This window comes from Chelonia mydas, chromosome 3 (genome assembly GCF_015237465.2).
Source record: "Chelonia mydas isolate rCheMyd1 chromosome 3, rCheMyd1.pri.v2, whole genome shotgun sequence".
Lineage (NCBI taxonomy): Eukaryota > Metazoa > Chordata > Testudines > Cheloniidae > Chelonia > Chelonia mydas.
Genome location: NC_057851.1, coordinates 109,952,415 through 109,979,840, shown reverse-complemented (window position 1 = coordinate 109,979,840; position 27,426 = coordinate 109,952,415). Strand labels below are relative to the sequence as shown.

The 27,426-nt window shown below is 38.3% G+C and overlaps 2 protein-coding genes across 10 annotated transcripts in view; one reads left to right on the top strand and one right to left on the bottom strand.

Moving 5' to 3' along the window:
* Positions 1–27,426, top strand: part of LRP11 (LDL receptor related protein 11) — a 55,076-nt gene that overhangs the window by 23,437 nt on the left and 4,213 nt on the right. For 2 of the 5 annotated variants that reach the window (XM_027819419.3, XM_007057029.4), the window contains 3 exons: positions 164–220; positions 6,019–6,117; positions 6,452–8,090. In XM_027819419.3, the coding sequence (XP_027675220.2) occupies positions 164–220; positions 6,019–6,117; positions 6,452–6,606 (311 nt within the window). In that variant the 3' untranslated portion in view covers positions 6,607–8,090. Of the gene's footprint in view, positions 1–163; positions 221–6,018; positions 6,118–6,451; positions 8,091–9,396; positions 9,552–27,426 lie in introns of those variants that run through there. The other 3 variants (XM_043543130.1, XM_043543131.1, XM_043543132.1) reach the window with 3 other exon arrangements.
* PCMT1 (protein-L-isoaspartate (D-aspartate) O-methyltransferase) overlaps positions 10,380–27,426 on the bottom strand; it is a 52,446-nt gene continuing 35,399 nt past the window's right edge. The window contains exons 5-9 of one of the 5 annotated variants that reach the window (XR_005224752.2): positions 24,142–24,262; positions 20,754–20,839; positions 18,407–18,629; positions 13,235–13,335; positions 10,380–12,933 (exon numbers count right to left, since the gene is read on the bottom strand). Coding sequence is in view for 4 of the 5 variants with exons in the window: in XM_043543133.1 (XP_043399068.1) it covers positions 17,586–17,673; positions 18,460–18,629; positions 20,754–20,839; positions 24,142–24,262 (465 nt within the window). In the remaining variant the exon portion in view is untranslated. Of the gene's footprint in view, positions 12,934–13,234; positions 13,336–17,307; positions 17,674–18,406; positions 18,630–20,753; positions 20,840–24,141; positions 24,263–27,426 lie in introns of those variants that run through there. The other 4 variants (XM_037894969.2, XM_037894970.2, XM_043543134.1 and 1 more) reach the window with 4 other exon arrangements.

Below are 27,426 nucleotides of genomic sequence, written 5' to 3'. Positions count from 1 at the left end.
TTTTACTTGTGAGCTCAATCAAATTGGCAGTATGTCTCCCAGGTGTTGCAAAGGTAGTGTTGTAAACCACTGTGCCTCAAAAATATATTAAAATGAAGTCTTAATCTCAACCAATGGACCTTTCTTTGCAAAATATGATTTTTTTAAATGTATTAATTAACAGGTGCAATTTCACAACAGACTGCAACGGATCCGTCATCTCCGTCCAATTCAGAGCCAGGTTTGACTTGTTTTTAAATAATTATTTTGTATATTGTCACAAAATTATAGGTGAGGGAAGGTAAATGAAGTGGTTTAATAGATGCAATGGTTGGAAGTTGACACTAGGCAAAAATCAAACTAGAAATAAGTGCAAATTTTAATAGCAAGGGTAATTAACTGTTGGAACAGCTTATGTGTGGATGTGGTACATGCTCCATCACTTTCAATCTTTACATCAAGACTAGCAGTCCTTCAGTGGTATGCTCTAGTTCAACCATAAGTTATGGACTTCATGCAGAAATTATTGGGGTAAATTCTGTGGAGTGTGTTATGCAGAAGGTCAGCAGTGGAAATCATAATGGCCCCTGGTGATCTTAATCTGTGAAGAGAAGAGATTTTCTTTGTGATGAGAGGTTGTAGGAAGCAGTTCCTTACTCTTCCTTTAAGTTACAATGATCGTTAATAACACTAGTGGGGACATGTCAAACTTCCCTTCTCCCCTCCACTAGTGAGCTCCCCATCAGTGAACTTGCCTCTGGGTACTAAGATATTCATTGAATAAATGAATGTCTTTGCTACAGGTGCTCAGATACTATAGTGATGGACAGCAATATAAAACTCTATCATTAAACTGATCATTAATGTGTCTGACTGGACTAACCATGGTGTGGATTCTTTAGGACCCTGTCTACACTAGACGAATTACCTGTTGATAACCATGGGCTAACTCATTGTCCCTACATTCCCTCCCCAATTGGTGTTGGAAAAAGTTAGACCACAAAGTAGACAAAGCTTGTGATAGAAAAGATTTTAGACACCTTGTACAAAGAGCACACTTTCTGTAAGAGGGTCATGGCTTGGCTCTGTCTACACGAGTGCCCAAAACATTTTCAACTGTCATTGAGATCAGATTCTGAGGGACTGGTCAAAAGGAGATAACTTTCCCTCTGTAGACACACCCTCTACGTTGTGTAATTCACACACCTCCTCTCCAAGAGCCCAAACACATCACTTCTGCATTGCAGCTAAGTTGCTGTCCTAAAGCTGCTTTCCAGTGTGGTGCTCACAATTGGCTGCCTATTGTGGTGCTATTACATTTGTGAGGTAGTGTCATAAAAGTTTGCTTGCAGCTAAGCAAACTGGAATGGCAGGCTGGCTGTGAGCACCAGCAATAGCAGCTCCAGCAATCACAGACTATGTAGGAGGCCTGAATGCCCCCAAGACTTTCACTTTCCAGGATTCTGGATGTACACGTCACTGTAACAACTTTGCATTCCTCGGGTTTAATGTCTCTCACTGTGTCCTGACTGGCCTATGCCAACTGCCTTGCGGCGCTGTTTGGTTAGGGAATTACAACCCTTGATTGAATCCCCAAGCCATTACTTTACTTATGCTTCTGAGGCACACAACAGCAGGAACCACAACTTAAATCTATAACCAAGTTGTTATCTTATATAAAAGCACACTGTATTGGGCACAAGCTGAATTATACATTATGTCACATCAGGAAAAAAAATCATTGCTCTGAGTCAGTGCTCCTAAGTTATCTCAGCAAAACTGTCACTCAGGTTGTTAGCTCAGGGTCGTATGTCCATGCAGGACTCGGGAATGGATTTCAAGACCCAGGAAGAGACTGTGTTCAGGTGAACGATTTGTTTCAAAGGAAAACCAGATTCCTTTGTTCTTCAAAAATCTATACGCACACTTTGTATGAAAGCACTACAGTTGCCCATTGTATCTTGTTCAAAAACCTGTTTGGACTTGCCTCATCTTTTTTTCCAGCCCACAACAGATATGGACACTAGCGGTGTTAGCTTTGATTGGCCTTGCCCGTCCTATATTAATAGCCATTTTCTTAATGATCCTACAGCATGTCTTGTGATGGGTCTGTGTTGTTCCCCCAAATTCTCCCACTAAATTTTTGTCCATACACATTCAGCCATGTTTGCTAGATGGACCTCGATAAGCTGCTGGCCCTAAAAGTTGTATTGTCTTGGCATGGTAGAGATTTGAAAATATTCATCCTTTAGGTAGAAAGTTGCAAACCAATGTAGGGTGGGTATGATGAATGCTAGAGTCAACGTGCAGCAGCAGAATTTTCTGAGAAAGGCATTGAATCTCCTTAGATTTAGAATGGAACAAAGCTGTCAGTCTTTCTTTGGTATCAGGAAATATCTGGAGTAGAAGCCCTGTGCCTTGCCACAACCTGACTTTCAGTTCTTAAGGTGTTAGCCAACTTACACTGATCTTCAGGAAGCACTTTTGCAAACGTGGAAATCTTCTTTCCATAAGTGATAGTGATACCATGACATCACTCCCTAGTAATTCACCACTCTTATTCCAAGCAAAGCAAAAGAAAACATTTTTCTGCCACCTGTGTTCATCTTTTTATCCTCCCTATCAGAGGGTGTGGAATGATATTGTTCTCCTCTAGATCTATGGCCTATTGCCACCACTACCAGAGAGTTAGGTGTAGGATGCACGTGAAAGAACAAAACCCCTTTGTATGGCAAATGATACAATTTATCAGTCTTTTTTGATATAGCTTGAGGAGATGAAAGGGTACACCGAATTGCTTTTGCTGGTTGCATTAGTCCATCTAAAATTGGGAGAATGAGTTTATTTTTGGATAAGGCACCCAGATGTCAAAAAGATTGCAGTTTCTTCCAGTGTGACTGATGGAAGCTAATCAAAGTTGTCATCGGCCTGTTCACAAGCTCAGGTAACTGTAAACCATTCTCAGAAGGAGAAGAAGCTGAAGCAATCTCAACATTCTCACCAGGGGAAGATTCAGCTTCCATTTCTAGCTCTAACTGGCATTCCATCTGAGCCACAGGCTCCTCTTCTTCCTCCAGTAGCATCAGTTACTATGGTAGGAAAATGCTCTCTGAAAGCAGGAGTGGCCAGATCCAGGAATGCCAGATCTGATGTGAAAGCCTTTTCTTGATCTTTTAAGGGGAGATACGTTCCTACTACAGTGAGGCTGTTGGACATCTCTGTCGTACTTCCAGCGCATGGTGGAACATGCTAGTTGTAACAATAAGCAAACTCCAGTACTTGAAGGATAAGATGATCTGTAGGCACTGTATCTAGAGTTATTTTCTTTCCTCTGAGAATGAAGCCTCAGAGGAATATCTGGCAGCTGTTCACAATCAGATTCCTCCTTGGACTGTGTATCTGACCTCAAATCCGACCCAGACACTATCAGAGCTAGCATGTGTAAAATGGCAAAGGGCAAAATAACTTTATGTTGGGAGCCCAAAGCTGTTTTTTAGGATGGTAGAGAAGTGTCTGGGGAAAACTGACAACTCATCCACCCTCATTTCCTAGGTGGGGAGGTCTGAGACGGGTAACTCACAAGAGCTTTTCTTTTCTCACTCTCAGACAATGTCTCTTGCAGATCTGGTAAATGATCTGACTGCAGATCTGTGCAGTATACTTGCAATACCATAGTAACAGTTGGAGCTTTGTGAATTGGCAACAAAGAAACTACCACTGGCTCTGGAACTCTTTTTGGATCTGATGTGATCTTTAGATGAGCTTTAGGCAGTGTTTTACCCTGATCTGAACTTCGTCTTTGGTTTAGGATGCAGTGTTCTCAGCCCAGGATCTGACAGATCTGTGGACTCTCCTGACTGTAACATGATTCTGCTAATAGGAGCCTTGTTGTCTCACACCATCTTTTCTGGAACTGAAGAAGACTGATCTGATGTTTTTACTTGTGGTTTGGCTCTTATCTCAGAGGCCAGCACCGATGGTGTCTACTAATGCTTCAAGATCAGATTAGATTACTTACTAACCAGCTATACAGCAATGTTGGAACCTGATCCTGGAGCTGAGACCAGAGCCTTCTGCACAGCACCCTTTTTCTTAGACCTAGAAGTGTCTGGACCCAACACTGGTCTTTTAATCCTGTGTCCAGATCCCTTTGAGATATCAGATCACAGTAGCTTTGCAACCAGAGAGCTTGGAACAAGAGGGCTTGAGTCTGTTTTGGTGCTTCTTGTATGCTCTCAAAGTAAATGTGCTGCAGATAGATTCCTCAAAGGAGAGTGACCCTCGCCAAAGCATGCTAAGCATCTGGCATGGGTGTCCTATGCCAGGGAGATCTCTGGACAAGAGGCACACCTTTTAGTCAGGTCTTTTCACCTTCAAATCCACCGTGAAACCAGAAGTTGGAACTGAGACTTAATAACTATTAACTGTACAAAGAACAGAACTTTCCTTAAACTAAGCTTATCCTAACTAACACTAAACTACTAACAATAAATAACACTGTCAATGGCATTACTAGTTTCTTGAGAGAAGGATTTGGATCTGGGGGGTCCAGAGAGGTTCACATCTATCTGCTGCTGCAGTTGGAAGGAACTGAAGGTAGCACTGATTCTGTGCCCCCTTTAATAGTCTCATCCTCAGAAGGATCAGAAATGTGGAAAGGTACGAGGGGCACGTAAGCACTGTAACAGGCACTGTTATGAGAAGGTTCCACCATTTCAACTTCACTTACAGCACATCCCATGAGTGGGAATATAGAGTACATTCAAAGAAGAATCTAGCCAGGACAATCGTTAACACTGACATCATGCTAATTCTGATACAACAAGTCTGACCTCAGCTGCTGGGACTCATATACTTGCCATTTCCATTACACAACTGACTTTTTATGGTGCTTTGAAAGCTGTTACTGTGTCAGTGGGATAGCTGCATATAATGTAGTTTCCAAATTAATTATATGATTTACACACTTCATTTTGTCACCCCTCATTATTATTTCAATGACAGTGTTTTGACATTGACATTGTAATAAAAATTCCCAGAGTTGTTACGGAGTATGTCATTTTGCAGCCAAAGTGCTCCATACAATTTATATGACCATAAAAAACTAACATCGAAAAAAAACCTACTTAGAAACTTCAGTCGTTGAACGCAGTTTTGATTTTTGTGAGGATGCTGATGGATCTAGGCTACGTCTACACTATGGAGCCTATATCAGCCTAGCTATGGCAACATAGCCCTCTAGTGTAGACACAGCCTACACTGGCAAAAGGAGTTTTTCTGCTGCTGTAGGAACACTACCTCCCCAAATGACATTCTCTATGCCAACTGAAGCACTTTGTTGTTGACATAGCTGCATCTACACTGACGGTTTCGTCAGCATAGCTTGTGGGTTTTTTCATATCCCTGACTGACATAGTTATGCCAGCATAAGTTGTAAGTGTAGGCCAAACCGCAGCCTGTCACTTTCATTAAGTCACCGTTATTGCATCACGGATGACGTAAGATTCTAAGAATACCTTTCCCACATACTTATAATCTCCTGAAAGTATTTAGATACAGTACTATAAGATTTGGATGTTGGATAGGGAGATGGGTCAGAGTTAAGGGTGTTTGTGGGACCTAACTGAATTTCCTGACTTACAAAACTTTAACCAGAATTAGAAATGTCCTGGTTTTCAAGTATTTATAGCTCTCATCTAGTAGTGTTTTAACTGATACTTGGTTACATCCCTAACCACATCTTAGTGAAATTTTTTGTTTGGCACTTATAATCTATCTCCTAGCCAGTACATTGTGAAATCACCTGTTCATGACTGAAGTGTGTTGTGGTTGGTGCATGATGTAGGGGGATTTTTTTTTGTAACTTAAAGTTTAAAAAAAAGTATTTCAAAATGTATACGGATCAGCAGCTCTTAACCTGGAGTATGGTAAATTTATCCACCTGCACCTTGAGTAGACTGTCACCTGACTCAGAGGCAAATCCATTTCCTCAATCCCTGAATTGTAATATTGCTCTCTCTTTTGCCTGATTTTATGCAGCCAATAGTTCGTCAGGGAAAAGGACAGATAGGAACGAAAATGGCATTGTTGTGTCAAAAAGTGATCAGGCTGCAGGGGGGCATCCAGTCCCAGAAACAGGTAAGACCAATATATATTTTAATCTACAGATTTTCTCTTTTTATTTCTATGATCTTTAAAATCAGATCATCATCAGCTCAGCTAGTATTTTTCAGATAGGTGTGACAGACCCAGATAAAAATAATAAGGAAAGGAGTAATATGCTACCCTAGCAACATTACTGCTAATATATGTGATTTGTGTGTCATAGTTTCCCAATGTACGGTGCACAAGATAGTTCAGCATTACTTCAACCAGGCTGGGTGCTATTGCTTAAAAAATGCAAGAGAACTATAATTTTTCCCTGCCCCATTTTTGGTATGTTAAAGTGTAAACTTTCTTAACCTCTCTTTAGGTGCTGTGCTACCCCTGGCTTTAGGCTTGGCCATCACTGCTTTGCTGCTGCTTATGGTTGCTTGTCGGCTGCGTTTGGTGAGACAGAAACTGAAAAAAGCTCGCCCCATTACATCTGAGGAGTCTGACTACCTCATAAATGGGATGTATCTATAAAGATGGGATTTAGGTTGCCTGTTTTCTCCACTTTGCAGTTTTCCATAAGCCTCTGCCTCCAGCAAATGAGTATCTCTTTGGTAAGACTTCAAGCTTTAAAAAAAACCCTAGAAATCTCACTTTAAAGTCTGCAAGATGAGAAACATGTTTGCCCCTTTAGTTATATAGTAGGATTTTTCTATTAATTACCAAATCCAATTAGTAATTTGGATAAATCCTGATGTGGTTAAAAAAAATAAAAATCAATGTAGGCTATGCCTGAAAATAACCATGTTTTTAGCATATGCAGAAAATGCTGCGGGTTTGAAGGCCCACCACTGGATGGCAGAGTATCTTAGTCTTTTACTCCCATCCAGGAACACAGCTGGATATAGTTGTGTTTCATATCTGATAGTAGCCCAGGATTAGAGTAACTGGGATACAGCGAATCAGAACCGTGTAGGAAAGCAGGTACAAGGTCAGTCAACTCCTTGCCTTGCTCCTCTCAGCGGTGTCAGAAGAGTTGCCTTCTAAAATATACACACTGTTGTTCAGCATGTTCATTTACCATCTGAGGAGGATTTGCGCATCTGTTACAAATGCAGCTTATGCACTGGAAATATTCTTGTCAGGGGTTTTTGTCTTTGTTAATTAATAGCAATCTGTATCTAAGCAAAGTGCCACCATTTGAATTGCAGTTTTGATTTTTAAAAAGTATTCCCCATCCTGCATAGCTTAAATCCCTTTACAGCTAGGACTCAAAATTGCAAACACATAACATTCCAATGAAAAATATCAGCACATGTTTGGACCTACTCAGTGCTAACAGCACATGTGAGATCATGGGACTGTCCCTTCCCACAAAGCTCCTAGCTTGTTCGGCCTTTTCCATCCCTAGCCCAACACTCAGAATTTTTAAAGAGATACATGCAGTGACTGTGGTTTGTGCTTGAGCCTGGCCATGCCTTTGTTAGAGAGGACAGGATTTGTTCTAGTCAGTGTTGTCAGTAGTTAGTTCCAGCCAGACTTAAGCCATCAGTGCTATTGCTGCTTCTACTTCAGTGGGCTTGATACTCAGGACTAAACTTCCCATATAACTACAGCTTCTGGAGAAATTTAAGAATCTTGTCAATTGAACCCTTAGCTCCCAGCAAAGCTTTAAAGCTTCAGTGGCTATCCCAATACAAATCTCCTAGAATTAGAGCAAGTAATTGATGTGTGAATGAATTTAAAATGTGCTAACTGTAAAATGTGTTAAATATATACTGTGCTGCTTATACCGTTTGTCTGAATGTGTAAGGATGTCACATCCATCAAGAGTCCCAGTAAAAAAATCAAGACAGAAGAATATGCATCTTTTTGTATGTCGGTCCTTTGTACTTCAAGGAATTAGTCAATTTGAATATTGCTGTGGTATACAAATCACTAATCAAAAAGCCCATGATGTTCAAGTCTTGATTACCTTTATGAAAAATAGCGATAATAAACCTATTTTATTCTTAAAATTTTTGTATTGTGTTTATTAGCATTAAAGTTTAAATTCTCGTGTTAGCATTGTCCTCACCAGACACCTTGCATTCTCTGGAGGGAAGGAGAGATCAAAGCATCATGTCAGTAGTCTATTTCCCCCTTCCCAAACACCATTAACAGGGGCTGAAGTCTATATTTCCCAGAGTGGATTAATTTCCATCAAAGCAATTTAAATCACTGATTTTAATCATATTTTGCATTTATACTTTAGTTATTTTCCTGAAGAAAGGTTGATTTATCAGTAAGCAAGCATTAATCCATGTTGATTTCCAACCTAATATAGTATTTCCATTAAATTTGGTGCTTCTTTTTCCTAACCAGAAGGATGCACTATATCAATACACATTTAAACAAATGTTATAGCTTTATTTATTCTAATTAATTTTTACATTTGTATTATGTTAGGAAAGGGAGAATCGTGCATTTCTTATTTACTAGATGATTGATTTTTTGTGTGTGATTTGTGTCAAACTCTATTTGGATAGAACAGAAACCTTTTGAAGTTTTCCAACACACACACAAATACAGAGCATTAGCCACCACAGAACAAATAATTAGGGAACTTATGGGGGAGACGCAACTTCAAATCACTACTCTGAATTAGGCAGAGCAGAAGGCTTGAACCTGGGCCTTTTACATTCCAGCTGAGTGACTGCACCAGCAGGCTACAGTCACACTCTGCTGTCTTAATCGCTCCTATTGAAGCTTCCACTTTGTATAACTAATTTGTCATTGGAAAAGAGACTTTCTATAGACCAATTGTTGGGGCACGCACCTGAGATGTGGTAGCCTCAAGTTAAAGTTCCTACTCGTTAAAAATATTTAATTTATAAGAAGTGGAACAGCTCCAACAGTAAAGACCCCAGAATAATAATAATGCTTCCTATCTCACAAGGGTGTTGTGAGCCACACTACATTAAAGATTGTGAAGTGCTTTGAGATCTACCAATGAAAAGCACTTTATAAGAAATAGGTATTACACCTTTTTTGGAACTTAACCACAAAAGTCAAGGTTTTTGTTTTGTATTTTTATATATAGTTTTCCGACAATGAAGATAGGTGGTGTAGAGCTGGGGAGTGGGGGAGGAAAAATGCTCTGTTAACCTGCATAGTGTTTTTAAAAACTTATGTCAAGGGCACATGGTACTTTGGATGGGTCCCTTGTGGGCTGGATATTTTTCAGATCAAAATAAATTGAAAGGAACTATAAAAGGTGCATACATATGAAAAGCTAAGCAAGAGATCGTAGTACCATAACTTTGGTCCCCTCTCTCACCCCAGGCTCCCCCACTCTGCAGTTTTTTTCTCTCACTCCTGTTGTCCTGTCTGAATTAAGTTGGGATTGTCACCTTTATTTGTTCTGTAAAGGTCACATTTTTCAACACTGTAAGAAACAATATGGAAGACAGGTTTCAGAGTAGCAGCCGTGTTAGTCTGTATTCGCAAAAAGAAAAGGAGGACTTGTGGCACCTTAGAGACTAACCAATTTATTTGAGCATAAGCTTTCGTGAGCTACAGCTCACTTCATTGGATGCATCCACTAAAGTGAGCTGTAGCTCACAAAAGCTTATGCTCAAATAAATTGGTTAGTCTTTAAGGTGCCACAAGTACTCCTTTTCAATATGGAAGACCACTCCAGAACACACTAAATATATAAAAGGGAGCCAAAATATCCTTGCAACCACAGATCCAAACAGTGTTTTAAGAAGTAAGTGTACATCCTATTTCTTTAATTATTCTCTCCTACCTATTGTGTAAGCAACACCGGCCTTTTGAGCATGCCAGCAAGTATAACCAGAGCACTTCAGTTGAGAAGTGATGGTAGGTACTCTGTTTTAATACCAAGGTTTTTTCTCCTCTTGGCAGAAATGATATTGCTAGCTGTTTTTTCCTGTTTAATCTTCAAAATAACTCTCCTAATGGCACTGATGTTCAACTGAATCCCACAACAAAATTGGGCCCAGTCTACAAGCCCCAATTCTGACATGTGTGAATCACAAACACCATCAATCAGTACAAGGAATTAACACAATAAAATGATCAGACTTAATATCTCAAGTATCTGGGTACAACCAAATCAGGTCAGGAATTAACTGAAGCCAGAGGCAAATTCACACATTTCTGGTCATGTCCTAAATGAAGACTTATACAATATGTACGTGATCTTTACATTTCTTTTGGAAACAAGAATGATCAGAAAGTGACAGTGAGACTTGATGCAAAATTCTTTGAAGAGAAAATTTAAAAAAATACTCATGGGTTCCTCTCACTTTTAATTTTATTTGGCAAAGTAGCAATTCAGATAGTTTATACCGCATTTATTCAAGCTCTTTAAATCCTCTGCATTTCAACTTCTCTTCTCCAAGAAGCCTTTAAACCAGAACCATTGCTTCCTTCACCATGGAGGAATCTCAACTTCCAGACTCTCTCAATGCTCCCCCTAGATTCAGATGAAAATAATGTGGCAAGCATCACTCCTTCCAGTGGAGCAGGCATATTAACCCCCAACAGCCTTAGTCCCAGAAGTCTTATAGCTCCTGCAATGTGGGTCTTTTACAAAGAAAATTTTGGATCATGTCTACCACCTCACCCAACGTAGGCTAGCTTGTTACACTTTGTCTAAAGAGAAGAATTTGGATACATTTGACTTCTTATTCTGAATTTAACATTAAATTAGTGAGAAGAGGGAAAGTTGAGAACTCAGTAAATTAGAATGACAGTGACCAAAAGGCTAAAAATTAGGATTAAGATGGTGTTATCTGTTGAGAGATTTTATCCTGCTGCATGCATCATTTCAGATATTTCACTTCAATACTAAAAATATATTCACAGTTGATTGTCAATTAGCACAAATTTGACATCAGATGCAAACCCATTTTTCTTCACTGTATTTTCTAGAACAAGCACTAAGTAATCAAGTAACTTCCTTAATTTGAAATTAGTCTCCCCTGTAGGATTAATATTGTGTATGTGCTCCCAAGCTTCAATTAAAAGATATGGGGGAGGTCGTATGTTAGCCTCCTAAATATCAATATTAAATTATATGACATATTTTACACAGGAATAGGAGGGACTGACATTCACATGAAGGTAATTTACTTATTCTTTCACATTTCAGAGCCCTTTCAATAATACCCTTCATACTTTCAATGATTAACTCTTATCACAGAAAATATGTCTGTTCGAACAAAAGCAGGCTGAATATTTTTCAAAAAGAAACAGTGGCCTCTTTGAACCAAATTATTCAGGTTCTTATTAATTTAGCTCTGCTTCTTTGTAATAAAAAACACAAAGAGCTTAAAATGTATTTTACCACTCAAACGCTAATGACCAGGAGTTGCGGGAAGAACATAGGTTTCAGAGTAACAGCCGTGTTAGTCTGTATTCGCAAAAAGAAAAGGAGTACTTGTGGCACCTTAGAGACTAACCAGTTTATTTGAGCATAAGCTTTCGTGAGCTACAGCTCACTTCATCGGATGCTTATGCTCACGAAAGCTTACGCTCAAATAAACTGGTTAGTCTCTAAGGTGCCACAAGTACTCCTTTTCTTTTTAGGAAGAACATATACACCCCTAAAGCAATCCAAGAGCTATATAGTTTTTAATGTGCTTTGGGTTTTCCTGACGTCATTAACTGCAGCAAACACAGAACATAAAACCTGGGTCTTGAGAACATTAAAAAAAGCCTTTCAATTACTCTTCAAAATGGATATTTGTAGAGTTTGTAGTGTAGTATATATTTATTTGGTCAGGGTTTGGCGATCCATCAGTTCTTCACTATTTATCAGCTTTTTTTCTCTTCTATAAAAATGTAAGTTCCCCTAAAACATTAATCCAATTTTTTTCCATCACTATCTGTAGCTGGAAGAAGAATGTAGATTATACTGCAGAAATCTGGTGTCAAAAGCAACTAATTTTTAAATATGGATGTTAATTTTATTGGAGTAGTGTTCTGCATTTCAAGCAGTTACATTTAACATACTGATCCTGATCTCCATACAAGAAGCACACAAAATCCTTTTTTGCTTTTAACTTTATTTGGCAAAGCAGCACTGCATAAACTGTTCAGTGATTAGGACATAGCTTACACAGCATTTGTTATGCTAAATTCATATACATATCAGCAGTGAGCTACAAAACAATACTGAGCTACAAGTTTCCTCTAATTTCTTGACAAGGAAGGAAAAAACTATGTCAGTTATGTCCAACCTGAACCATAGAGTTTATAACAAGAGCTGTCACCTCTGATGTCTTGAAGTTTAATATATACAAATGCCCACTTTTAAGATAATAACGCAGCTGATTGTATCTACTACATGCTAGTCTATGACACCATGTCACAAGCTTTGAAAAGGAAGTTCATCTCATTTTCTTAGTAACATTTAGCAGACATCTGAACATAGAGAACCTGCCATTGTGTATGTAGTGTTATAAGGTGCACAGAAGCAATTTTACCAAGGAACAATGGAGCTGAAATAAAGTGTTCAAAAAGTATCAGCCATCAAAATTAAAGAGTTCACAAACTGTAGGTCTTCGCATTTTTGCAGAAATTCATTTCTTTAACAAGATGAAATTTAAAAAGGCATGTTAAAAGAAACAGCCCAAATTTAAACTTTCCACCAATTCTTTGCCAGATTTGCCTTAAGCCTCTAAAAAAATGAAATAAAAACACCACGCTTTTCCATGCTGATAACAGTATAACAAAATCCAAAACAAGCTGCAATGCTGTTGGTTTTCAAAAAGCTTTTAGAACTGGAGATGGGAAGTCCACTGTAACACTATGTTTGGGTCAAGATGATGTAGCTTTTACAATTCATCCCTGCAGAAAGAAAATAAATGCAGTTATATTCTTTTCCCCAAGGAGTTCACTCTTGCAGTTTTGATATTAAATCAATGAATGTGCCGCAGTACTCAAATACAGCAGCAAAACTTCAGAAATCTCTTCAAGCATTTAAGCCACAAGGAAAATCAACAGCAATCCAATAGCACCTTATACTACTCAGTAAAATACAGCTCTACTGTGCAACATGGGTCCCTGTTCCTTCTCTGTAAAATATATCATTTGCTTTCACAAACAAGTCAATTACAATATCAACAGCTTAAAAAAAATACATGACTACCTGTTGTCTGAAGAAGTGACTGTCTTACACATTGGGCCATTTACTGGAGAGAGACTTGTTTGAAATTATGGTCCAATTATTCTCGGTACCTGCACAAAAGGCTGCAAAACGTGAAACCTGAGTTCAAAGTTAAACTTTAGTTGCAATGTCTGGTCAGTACTGGGCACATCTCACTCTGAAGAAGAAGTGGAGAGAATTTGGCACTATGTCTGTTTATGTCACAGAGCAACTTTATCAGCTCCTGAAGAAACTACTCAGGCCAGGGCTACATAATGAATGCCTTCAGCTAATGAACAATTCCATTATCATGAGGAAGTTTGATTACTGTAACAGAGCAGTAAGTTTGCCTTTGCCTTCGCCTTCAGAGAATAAATGCTTCATATAATGGCAAAACATTTGCTCCAGTTATGAGTAGTCTACCTCATCAATACTAGAAAAGGCACACATTGTTTTTATTAAGAGCAACTTCACTAATGTGATTCTTGGAAGAATACAATAGTATTTCAATCAATCAATCTACTAATGCAAGCCAGCCCACAAAATATATAGCTACATGCATACAAGCAAGAGTGTTCAGATCCCAAAGAGGACGCATTTGGAGTCATAGCATGGAATGACAGCATACACAACTTCTTAAAGTCAACTGAAAGGCTTTTACCTAGCAAGACTAGAGTTTAAAGTCCGAGTTTTCTCCTGAAGTTGGTACTAATTCCTAAAGCAGTCAGGCAGCTTCAATCCTTACAGTAATTGGCTGGTTAGTTTTGGGTCTCAGAGAAACATTTTAAGTGCAATGCAGATGGATTTAGTGGTACAATTACAGACAATGTTGATCAAATGGCTAAACTCTGCTACTTCGTTTAATATTTACAACAGAAAAAAAGTAGATAATTCTACTATTCTGGCAATGCCTCATGTGCCTAGTTGTTGATGGGATTTCAACACTGAAAGATCTGCAATATCAAAGCACAAAGGCAGTATTACAACATATTAAGATCTTGACATTAACTGTGGCAAGATGATGATTTTTTTTTAATTTAAAAAAAAAAAAAAGTTCTGTCTTGAAACACTGACAGTGGCAGACAATTTCCCCCGGCCCACATCAATGTAATTTGGCACGATTGTGTGTACTATTATTAATGCATTGAGCATATTTAATTTTAAGTTATTTTGCTTCACAATACTAATGTGTTCTTAGTACTCAAATTCATGACAAATGGAATACTGCAGTATAAATAATTTGCCATTTTATTTTTGTTTTGTGCTATGTTAAGCAAATCCTGAAAAAAGGTAAATGTAACTACCTGTAAATACAAGTAAATTTTAGCATGAAAACACCCTTTAAAATTAGTACTATTATTCATATCTCTGCATATTAAAATCTACATTAATTGAATAAAGTGAAGCAGCTGGTGTCTACAGAGTTTTACTTGATCTTCAGTGTCCAAATCAAAGAATGTCCATACTAGGTCATAGTAAGACATGATATATTTTATGCATTTGACTTGTGTTAGTTATTTTCCAATATTACAAGAAGGTAATGAGTAGGCTATATAATGTGCTGTTGAATTAAGTATTTCAAAAATTATAAAACTAAGGTCCGTTTAACCAGGTAACAATTCACTAGTTTTTAACTTTCCATTTAAAGTAAACTTAAAGCTGTGCACTTAACTGCACATAATCAAAACAGCATTAGTTGGTCTAAACTTCAAGTGTAAAAGGACTTTGCAGAGTATCAGATTTCAACTGAAGTTCTGAAACTGAAGAACTAATTCTTTAATACACCCCCCTGAACAGTGCCAGATTGGTCCTGTAACAGAGCTTTTTTGAATCTTTTTATGTCTAGTTTTTATCCCTGCAAGAAAGGAGACTTTTCCCAACTGTCCTTGATAAACTATTCTAGAGTCTTCTAGATCTGTTAGAAAGGGAAATTTAAGTGAATTAGAGAAACCTTTCTCTTCCTTACACATTACTACTGACTATGAAAGCCTTGTACAGTGCTGATAAATCCTCTCCATCTTTGGCATTTACACTTCTCCCAATCTCCCCCACTAGTTACTGCTTAGCAAAGCTATACATATTTAGTTTTTAGTCTTTAAAACAGTCTCCTCCTTCAACCCCTGAGTACTGGCAGTGTTGGCTTAAGTGTTGGAATTTTTGAGGAGACTGGAGAATCAGCACATACTGAAACCAGTACTGCCAATCCCCAAGCATTCAAAAGACCTGATCAGGGCCTCAAAAAGTAGCAATGATATTGGCTAAAAATCCTGAGATTTTAAAATAAATAAATGTTGGTTTCTTCTTGCTTGCCAACACTAAAAAGGCGTATTTATGGTTCATGTTTTCAAGTTTTTGTCTGCATCCATAAGGGCCAAAAACATTTTTTTTTAAATGAAAACTGAGATCATCAGGAAATAACCCAATTCTCCCAGCTAGGGATTTAAGGAAAGCACAAAGTATCATGACAGTTGGCAACAATGACCTGAAACAACTGAAATCTGAGATGCAGCTAGCCTTGATGTCTACGGGAAGAGAAATCAGAGGATTTAATGATCTGTCTAAATGTGCTGGGAGGAATTTTAACTAAATTAAGCTTCAAAGGTATACATTTTCTCTTTCAAATCTGTAGTTCAGACCTTTTGATGATTTAATACTAGTGCTTTCCCATTCTTCCTACCACCGAACGTTTAACTATTTCCCCCTATATATCTTGCATTTTTCTTAGTTGAATATTACTCTTTTCTGCCCTATTTCTAACCTTTCAGACCCCTTTGCATTTGTGTCCTCATTGATGTTTACAACACCTTCCAATTTAGTATCTTGAGCAAATTTCATTAAATTGTCATTACTTCCCCCTTCTTGATTATTTATGATAAATAATACTGGACCCACACATACTTGCAGCATCCTAGAAGCATCGCACAGGCCGAAACATTACCTTTTATCACTGCCCTTTGTCTGTAGCTCTTCAGCCAGTGTTCAATCCATGTGACAGTGCTCATATCCAAGCCAATTTGAATTGGCCCCAAAATACAGTATTTTATAAAATCAGTTTTCATCTACTAGACCTGTCAAGATATAGTATGTGTATGCTTGCTTAAGACACTGTTTTTTATTAAACTGAAAAAATCTGTATTTTGTCCGTGGAGATTCCCCTTCCTCTTGATTGAAAATCCTAATCTCACCCACGAGTGTAAGGAGCCTACGGGAATCAAACACACACATCCCACTGAATTTCAATGGAAATTGGGCACCTAATTCCCTTAGGCTCACTGAGGCATTGACAATCATCAACATCTTTCTCTAACCAGAGACGGATGTAAAATTATTAACCTTTTCAGAAAAGGTAATTAAACACGTTGCACAATTGGGGTGAAATCCTGACTCCACTGAAGTCACTTTTGCTGTCACTCAGTTAGCAGGAAATTAAACTGTCTCATGGTTTTATTTCTCATTTATGAGTTATTCAGTTTTGAATGTGAATTCTTTAAAAGTCTAGAATGCTTATTTCCATCAAAATACATTAACTACAAAACAAAGCCAAGGCTGCTATACAGACTCGAACCATTTAGTGCTTATGGCCTTATTATCCCCTAAATCCTTCTAAATTATCTCTTCATATAAACATATTACTAGTAACTGAAGTCCTCTGAAGATAAAACAAAAGGGAGATCCTAATTTAAGTAGAAAGAAAACGAGTACTTGTGGCACCTTAGAGACTAACAAATTTGTTAGTCTCTAAGGTGCCACAAGTACTCCTTTTCTTTTTATGGATACAGACTAACACTGCTGCTACTCTGAAACCTGTAATTTAAGTAGGTGCTACTTTAAAATCACAGCCAGCCAAATTTTACATTCCAACAGTGGGAGGTGGCAAAAAAGGAAACTTCCAAAACATGGGACAAAAGCAGGAAACCCATCAGTACAGTACTAACAGAGCACTGGGTACCTGCTGGGACAAGGAATTAGTGTTAAATTAGTTTTACAAGCTATTAGCTAGACACTAACTCATTAAACTCACTCTTCAGTGCTTTACTATAAGTGTCAAATATGGAGTAATCTGTCAAAAATTGAAGTGAGGCTTCAATAAGCTGCAGTCAAATGAAACTGCTTTATTTTTATAGACATTTCTAAAACTTAAATGCTAGATGTCAAAGCACTTACAGTACATGCTATAGATACTTGAGAGTAACGAAAAAAATTGTTTATCGAACACAATTAAAAAGTCAAACAGCTTGAAAGTTATTTGCAGAGCTCAGTGTGCATGTGTGCACTTCAGTTAATGAAGCTAACACAGTCACAAGTGTTTCTATTCAGGAGGCAAAGGGGGACTGCTGGTTTATTCATTTGCATACTAATGCCTGGTATGTTTTTCAAGATGACAGCTGTGTTGTGTCTTTGCTGGATCAGGGAGCCAACAACAAACATTCATTTGTCTTCTCCTAAAAAAGACTTATTTAGAACTGATGCGAAATTGGCAGCTTGCTGAATTAGAGAATATAATATGCCCAAGTGACATGACAAACTTTAGTCGGGTATGTTTAAAACAGGATCTTTTGAACACCATTAAAACAACCATTTGGTTATTATAGTCTCTTCCCTCTCTATTATTTTTAGGCCCAGGAAATTAGGTATTCATTTAGAAGATTAGCTATACTGATTCCTAATAAGGATCCTGAAGGACTTTCTTTACTTATGAAGTCTTGAATAAATTTGCAGTAAAAGTATAAGTTTCTCAGTTATTTCCTGACCTATTACAAGTAGATCTACTTGATAAAAACATAGTAGCTCTATGAAGCATAGTGCAAACAAACTCACAGTTCATCTCAAGTATCCTTTTATATTTTATCTTAGCTACCTCTGTAAATCTGGCAAAAAAAGTTATAACTGATGAGATGTTTAAATTTTAGGAAGTGTTGTGTTCAAAACTATGTCGATAACACTCTTCAGCACCAACAAAAAACCTCAAGAAGCCATGCGTTCAAATGAAACAAAGCACAACCCATGCAACATTTTTTTCTGCTTTTAACTTTACTCAGAAACTTAGCAGAACCTCCTCATAGTGATGTAACAATACAGAGAAGGTGACTTTCCATGGTATGGAAGAGCACAAAGCAGTGACAGCAGCAAAGGCAGCCCTTGCAGTCTATCTGCTTAAAATCCACACCCTTTCACCTTGTATGCGTGTATCTGTGGAAGAAGAAAGTGGAACAGAAAATCACTTCCACCTGGACCATTGCTTCTCTTTATCTGTTAAAGGCACATATATCACTCCCATCAAAGGCTTCATTTTGACACTGCCATCTTCTAGTTTATCATATTGTTCCAGCATCTGGTTTCCACCTGCAGGGCCGACTGGTAATATCAATCTTCCACCAGGTTTTAATTGGTCTATGAGCTAGAACACAACATACAAAGATTATTAGAGTATATATGTATAGCAATCCATCTTTGTGCAGTGAATAAAGTCTGGCTTCTCCAAGTAAACAGTTCTACAATATTTTATCATGGCTAATCAAACTGCATACATAAAAAACTATTTCAACTGTTATGCAATAGATAATGGCCTGAGTTACACAGCCAAAATCTATTTTTTAATCAAACTGTATTTGAATGGGATGATACAACTACTGATATTTTAGACCATTTATAATAATTGCCTGAAATGTAATTAACTGATTATCAGTTATCCAGGCTGCAAATAAAATAATCACTTGTAGTTAGTTGTGTTTTTGTAATTCTGGTTTCTTCATAAGAGCAGAAAATTTACCTGAACAACTAAGTTTAATGGTAATCTGTAGCAGACTCATTACTAAGGCCATGTCTACACTAGAGAGCTTACAACACCACAGATGTACCGATGCAGCTGCACCGCTGTAAGATCTCCCATGTAGCCACTCTATGCCAACAGGACAGAGCTTTCCCATCAACATAATTAAACCACTCCCAATGAGCAGCAGTAGCTATGTCGGCGGGACAGCATCTCCCACCGACACAGCGTTGGTCCACACTGGTGCTTCTGTCACTTTTTTTTCCACATCCCTGAGTGACTTAAGTTATGCCGACAAAAGTGCCAGTGTAGACATAGCCTAATTTTCTAAACTTAACAGCTCATTATTTGCTATTGAGTCAGAACAAGGTACAGCCTAAGACTATGTACATACTATAGCGTAGGTCAGTATAAGTTATGTCACTCAGGGTCGTGAGTAAGCCTCCCCCTTGAGATACGCAAGTTACACTGACCTAATCGCCAGTGTGGACAGCACTATGTCGGCAGGAGAGATTTTCCCGCCAACACAGTCGCTGCCACTCGCAGGGGCTGCATCAATGTAGCTGCACCGCTGTAAGCTCTGTAATGTAGCAATAGCCTAACTCTGTAGGGCTGCTGACCTCGTTGAGCCATCATGACCATTTGATCTTGACTTACAAAGTTATCCCAGAAAGCAAAATATTTAAATAAAACGGTAAATTACAGGAGGATAGTCTCACTATTTAACTACTTGGCAATTCTTGCACAACAGCCTTTCTTCCATAAAATATCACCTCTTTCAATGTTGAGGGAATGTGCTATTTTTCTGAGCACAACAGGTTTCTAGCAGAAATGGCAATAGGGATGAAGTGTCTAATTTTCACTGTAAAATGATGGAACGAAGAAGTTTCTTACAAAGTTTGAATGGAAGCATTTTACTAAAATAGTAAACTATGCATTTTTGCACAATTCCATTGTTGCATAAAGGTAAAAAATTTAAGATTCCCAACTGCCAACACATAGCATTCCATTGCAAAAGTATCAATCAACATCTTGTGGTGGCTAACTTCCCCACAACACCCTAAAACTCAAAGTTCCACAGCATCATTCACTGCAGTTTACAGGGATTTTCAATAATTTAAAACTGAAAGTCTTAACTAGCACTTAATATACCACTACCTTTACGAAGCTCATATTAGATCAGTGTTTAACTCCGCCACTTCTCACCACTCTCTTGGAGAAAAGTTTCCCTTTTAGAACCCTAATTCCCACCATTTATACTCACTCAAGTCTGGGTATTGTCTCATTCAGTTCTTGCCAGAAATGATGGTGGACTTCTTTTTAAGGCCATAAACGTCACTCCTTAGTCACTCCCCTTTCCCAACAAGGGCAGGGCACGTTACCCTCCACAACACTCTCAATCCTTTCCAACCCAGGAAGCAAGGAACCAGACAAGTATTTAAACTTTACACTCTAATAGCTGATAAAAACCAAGCGGCTCTATTAGTTTATTGAACGAAAAAATTTCAAAACAAAAACAACAAAAATCCAATACATGGAAAACCCATTTTTAAAATATTCTTGTTTAGGGAAAAAGTATTACAACATGCAACACCTTAATGTTGACTGGAAGATTAATGAAAGGGATTTTTTTTTTTTTTTAAAGAGTCACTATGCCTGTGGATATCCCAACTATATAAATCTGCCAGCATTTTAATTAAGAAGCTAATATAGAGAGATTAATGAATCACACACAAAACATAAAAGGCTTACTGCTTGGGGCACAACCGGGGCTGCAGCTCCGACATGAATAGCATCATAGGGAGCTTCTTCTGGATATCCCATTCTTCCATCCCCCACTGCAAGAAAGCAAAACCTTTTAACCCTTTCATAAGGATGCGCAACAGCTGAGCTGAAAATTTTCAAGTTATATTCAGCTGCAAATAAGGGGCCAACCTCCATTTTAAACTGAAGTTCTGGACAAAACTGAATTGTCATATGAATGTGTGACAAGTCACTTTTTAATGTCGTATTTAACTGCATTATGTACGTAGTATCTTCAATCAATGAAGAATACACACACACACACACACACACCACAGTATCTGAAGAACTGTTGGAGCACTAGAAACCACAGGATGTTTAATATAAATTAAGAAAGTAATCCATTTGCTAAAAGAAGTTAACTGGTTGTGATATAATACAAAAATGGAAATAAGGCGCATCCAGACTACAGAGAATATGGATGCCACCACATCAGATAGAGGTTTTATATTTTCTACTATTTAAGAGTGGAGTACCATCATTTTATGAATCATTTTTTCACCTTCTAATCAAAGGTTATAACATTTTCCTTGAGAATAACTAATATTTCAAATATTGGTATTTGGATTTGCAACTGATATTTTTAATACAGTTTTTTTTTTTATTTAAGCAACACAATAGAGCATCTGTAAATTTTACTTCCAAAGAAATTTAGAAACATTTGGATTTCTGCAGTCAGCATTTCACTGTGTATTTAATATGAGTACAGAAGTTAACCAGGGCTGGCCTGACTCCCTAATTCAATGCCCAATGGGAAACAAGAGTTCACATTTGAGTTTGGGCTCAGTCTCTGGGCTGGAGCACCTGAAAGCTCTATAGAAGCAGTGTGCTCAGTTCGCTATCAGTCAATCTGGAGCTCTGGCAATGTGAAGAATATTAAAAGTAACTGAGGGATGAAACATGCCTTTCACCACACACATTTTACAAAACAAAAAAACAAAACAAAAAAAGTTAACTCACACCAACCTCTACCTTGCCCAGGCTCCTACTTGAATATCCAATTTAGGTTAGCTATTTGGGGCCCTGTCTACATTAGAGACTTGAACTGTTACAAATAACTACACCATGTCCACACTAGCCATTCTGTTTTGGGTACATGAAAGTAGTAATTCTGCCCTGTTTCCACACTAAAACTATATGCTTTTTGCACTGTAGTTGCAATGCCCTCTGGGTACCTATCCTATAATTATCAGCACAGACCTTTGAGATTTCAAAAAGGTCTTCTGGAAGCCCTGTGGAAATTGTGGTGGGTCAAAGTCAAATTCAAATAATGTGAGACAATGCTACAAGTCCACTGGCAATGCTGACACCATTTATAAGTCGTTCTGAGGCCAACGTAAACACTTAGCTCTTGTTCCTTGCTTGGCAAGAAACATTTATTTTGGCACTTTTGATAAGCAGTCATGGAGTACTTAAGGCAGCTATGATGTAGCAGTGGAGTATATTCCAGAAGACTGACTCTCCACTAGCACTAACTGTCCAGTTTTCTGAATTCATTACAATGTAACCACCACCAACCACCATCTTCTCTACTGTATCCATGGCCTTGGAGTCCTGGGTCTCTCCCAAAGAGATCCCAAAATCCCAGCATTATATCAAACATCTGCTGACTTGGTTTATTTATTTATTTATTTTTAAGTACACCCATTTCATAGAGTCTGTGTTTCCCCATGTCCCTCATAATTTGACTGCCAAGACTTGCTGTACTATCTATAACAAAAAAATGGACTAGGTAGTTGGTAGAAGCCAAAATAACGGGTCCAGATTATCATACAATGGGCACATTTTCTACCCTGAGTGATTGATTGTTTTCCTGGGGCTCATTATAAGCCAACAGTCCTTTAACTATCTCATAGCACCATCCATCACTACCAGTCATTTGACCACTAGTCATGCAGTTACGTATGACAGTTAGATGGCCTTAGATCTCCAGTAATGGACCCCAGAGCCTGCAAACTGGCTTTGGCATAGCTGGCAGCACATTAGTAGGATAGTCTTCTTAGGAGATATTTTGGTGACAGAACCAGTGAGGTGCAGAAACAAAAGATGTTGGATACCGTGAAAACATATAGCTGAGCTGCATCGAGTGGTACATCACCATATTCACATAGTTAAGTGAATTCCAAGGAACTCGACACCTGTGCAGTGGAGTGCAAAAAACAGACCAGATAGGCCACCTAAGCAGCAACTGATGCACTGTATGACAATAATGGGAAAACTATTAGCACTCTTAAGGCTATTACAAAAGTGATATCTGTGCACTCTGGCACTGTATCAATGGAGATTACCATGGTGAAAGTTAATACCACAACTAACCTTGGTTGAAGAACATCTAAATGAATTGGTGATGCACCACGGGGAGCATTTGTATATGGAAGCAAGGTGAATCTATAGGCATGCTGTCATAGGGCAACCACATGGTGGTTAGCACATAATTTCTCTAGTTTGGAAAAAATCTGGAATGTCTCCACTTTTTGGAGAAGAGAAACAAAAGTCAGAATTTTTGGAGAGTACTTCAGCTACAGGGGCTGAGTAGAAATAGTAAGTGTAAGGTGAATAGTTTACTAGCAATTTTCTTACAGAAGCACCTAGTGACCCAGCACCAAACCATTTAACACACATATAATATATTTTTTATAATTGAGACCGTGCTTTTTCCTTGCTATATTTCCATCGCAATAGTTAAATTCAGATTTGTAGTTTAGTAAACATTATGATTGGGCATTCGGCCCTCATTTACACTGATTTAATTATACTGCCTTGGTATCAATTTATATTACCAATTCCTACAAAATACAGACACTGACAGTACATTTTAGAACTAGTTGAGCTGATTAAATTAATTAGTGCACTTTACTATTCTAGTACTTTTTTATTTTTGGCCAGTAAGTCTTTCAACTATTACTGCACAAGCACAGAGTGCCTGTACTATAATGCTCTAATTTTGTAAGCAAGCTCATTCACACATACAAAGAAGTGGTAAATACAGGCTTGGTTTTAAAAAGCGTTACACTTAAGTGAATTCTTGTTCAGTTTTTGTTTTACTACAGGAATACACTATTATGTCAGAAAAGTGCATTCAGTGCACTGACTGTTTTTTGTTTTTTAAATGCTAGAAAAATCAAAATCATACAAAGGGAAGGATTTTCAAAGGCCTAAAAGGTGAGTTAAACCTTCAAATTTTCAACTGGAGTCAGGCACCTAACGCCCTTTGTGTCTGAAAATCTTCCTCAAAGAAATTAAACCAATCAGGTTTCCAAATTCAGGTAATTTGCAGTCAGCTTTTAGTCAGAATATTAATTTAATTAATAAGTATACCACAGTCTTTGATGCTCACCAATCAGTTTCACTCTTCCTGAAGACAGTAATGTAGGATCATCCTTTTTGACATTATTTATTGAGTCATCTACTAACTCTTTGATATGATCAATTCCTACAACTCGTCCTTGGAGACCAACCTGGAAGAAAATCATACAGTTGAATAGTTTGCTAGTTTTGTTTTATTTTAAATGTCATGATTTCCATTTTCTGAGTTCACTTCTTTAATTAAGTCTGCTCAGTTAGTAAAGCATTACCCCAATCCTAATAAAGCTTCTGCTCAGAACCACTAAATTCTGTTTTCTAGAACCAGTGCACAATATAAGAAGTGTGCCAACAGTTTTATCAGTTAATTTCTTAGTTGTAGCTACTTTTTTTTTAAAAAAAGATTTTTTAAAGGTGGTTTTGTTTAAGTTTGGTATCTTAGAGCATTAATACAGATTTTTCCCTTCACTATTAAACAGCTAAAGTCCTACCATACACAACCATATCATCTACTATTGGCAGCAAGAATTTCAAGAACAAGGTTTAATTTCTAACCTCATTTTGCTATGTCCAGTATCTTTCCTGGAAGATTAAGACTTTCTAGAGAACAATTTTAATTCAAAACCAAAAGCTACAAGAGGTTGGTTAAATCTGATTTTGTGGTTCTACTATTATCTAAATTTACCAAACAAGACAGTAATCATGGTATCTGAGCATCCCACAAATTTATTAAGTCTAACATATACTAGTTTCTCTACTCCCCCAGTTGAAAGAATGTTTTTCTTTTTTATAGGGTTATTGCAGAAAAGCCATGTTGAAGCAATAGGTTTTGCATTTTTCTCTAAAGTCCCGAGATTCTTTATTGAGCTTGCTTCTGAAAGAGACCAGGATGACAGTCATGGGCCTAAAGCTTTGTCACCTGCACTCGTAAGTCTCACTCTTGAGATCTGGAGTTCCATTGATCCAGTGACATGTAGCTGTTGAGGATTTAGGACTTGTCAACATGGGGAAACTGAGCGGCATAGCTACAGTGGAATAATTATTCTGCTATAGCCATGGCAGTACAATTTCCTGGTGTGGACACTATTCCTGAATAAAAGTGTCTTCCTAAAGTAGAGTAATTATTCTGGAATCATTTTATTTTTATTTTATTTTATTCCAGAGTAGAGGGTGTCCACGTGGGAAGTTATACCAGCATAGCTCTATAGATATGTCAATTTCCCCATGTAGACAAGTCCTTAAAAAGGTATAATATTAGCACACGGACTTAAAATATTAACATATGTTAGTGTAAAAGGATACAGACTTTAATATGTGCTAAACTGATCAAGGCTTACACTAGACCTTTAAACATGTTTGTTTATATGTGCTAATGTAATGTCTTAAAATAATAGTCTAGGCAAGGTCACAATGAGGTTGTGATCCCATGGAGACACTGGTTCCTTGATAGGTGGAAACACTCTTACTAAGTCCTTCAGAAATTTTATGACAGTCAGGTGCCACAAGGAAGACTGACCCTCTAAAGGTTCATGATGCACTGAGATCACTGCCAAGTGTACTTTCATTGAACTTAGAGATAGGTTTAGACAGTCTAGAATTATCTGTTAAAATTGAAACAATCAGTACCAAGGCTTCAGAGATTTCCACTTCATCCAGTAAATCTGTCCTCTAGAGACCTTGCTACTATTAAACTAGGATGCCTCCAGTAGGAGAGAAGTAACAATGTTCTATGCTTAATATCCATCCAGTAGCCAGGCCGTGGGATAGAAGACTGGGTGTAGGATCTTTCCCTAGGCATGCAACAACAGCTACCAGCAGTAGCGCCTCTGAACAGCCAGGAACCAGAATTGTCTGGGCCAGGTTGGAAAATTAAAATCAGTCTCACTGAGATCTGTTTGATCTTGCAGAGCAAACTGGGAATAGAGCGACACAGGCAAAGTGTAAAATAAGCCTCCCTATCTACAGGATCAGAAAGGCACCCGGCAGGGAGCCCAGGCTCAGTTCTCCTTGTAAACAGAAGCTGTGGCACTTTGTCATCTTGTCTCACAAACAGGTCTATTTGAGAATGGCGCTCCTCTGAGAAGATGTCACGGAGAATGAGGTGTTCAACTTTTCAATTTGATAAGAAGCGTCCGCTACCGTGTTCTGCAGACCAAGCAAGTGGACAAGCAAGCTAGAAATTTGATTTCTGATTCACCAGTTCCAAAACATGACAGCTTCCTGACACAATGGGGAAGACTTGGCCCTTCCCTCACTTGTTGATCTGGCACATGGTGTAGGTATTGTCCATCAATATTTGAATGTTTTGACCTCTAATGAGAGTCAGGGAAGATTCACAAGCCTTTCAGACTACCCTAAGCTCTAGGAGGTTGATGTGCATTTGTCTCTCTTAGGATGTCCACTGACCTTGTGCAAGCAGGTCCTTCAACATGTGCTCCCCAGCCAAAGTGCAATACCTCTGTCACTACTGTTCAGGATGAAAGGGGAGGTGTGAAGGGAATTGCCCTGTAGACAGACATTAGGTCTTTCTATCATGCTAGAGATTACTGGGCCAGGAGGGGGACATGGACAGGACCATATCCAGGTGATATTTGCCTGGGAAGTATACCAACCTCAGCCATCCCTGCAAGCAGCAAGGTGTAGTTGGAGAGATGCAAACAAGTCTCCTAGATCCAGAGTGAGAATAATCAAGGCAAGGGTTACCATCCTGGACTTTAGCTTGCAAATAAATTTGTTTAGCTGTCTCACATCAAGATGGGTCACAATCAGTCTTTCTTCTTTGGATGAGGATGTATAGGCTGGAGAAACGCTTTCCCCAGTACTAAGGCAGGAAATGCTTTAGTGCTCCAGGAGAAAGGAGGGGATCTCTTATTGCAGAAGATCCTCATGAGAGTGGTCCCTGAAGAGCAATGGGGAAGAAGTGTTTAGCGGATAGGCACCAGAAGAAGTTGTGTACAGTAACCCAACATTACGGCAATGGTATCCAGCCACTGGTCCAAGGTAGCACAAAAAAAAAGAGAAAGGTGATTCCCAAAGGGGAGAGTTGGCTGTGGTTCTGGAGAAATGGGTCCATATCTCCCAAAGAACTGATCAAAATTGGTGTTTTGAGAAAGCGTGAAACAGTTGAGTCACTGAGGAAGACACTCTCCTCCTGTGGAAGAGTTGTGTCTTCCTGAGTGGCTCTGAGGACCTCTGGTAGAAGAACAGTGAGACTGTTCTTTGGGGAGCTGCTGTCTGAAATGCTTCCTACTAAGAGACAGGCCTGGTCTACATTACCACTTAAGTCAAGTCACTTTAGGAGGGTGTGAAAAAAATCACA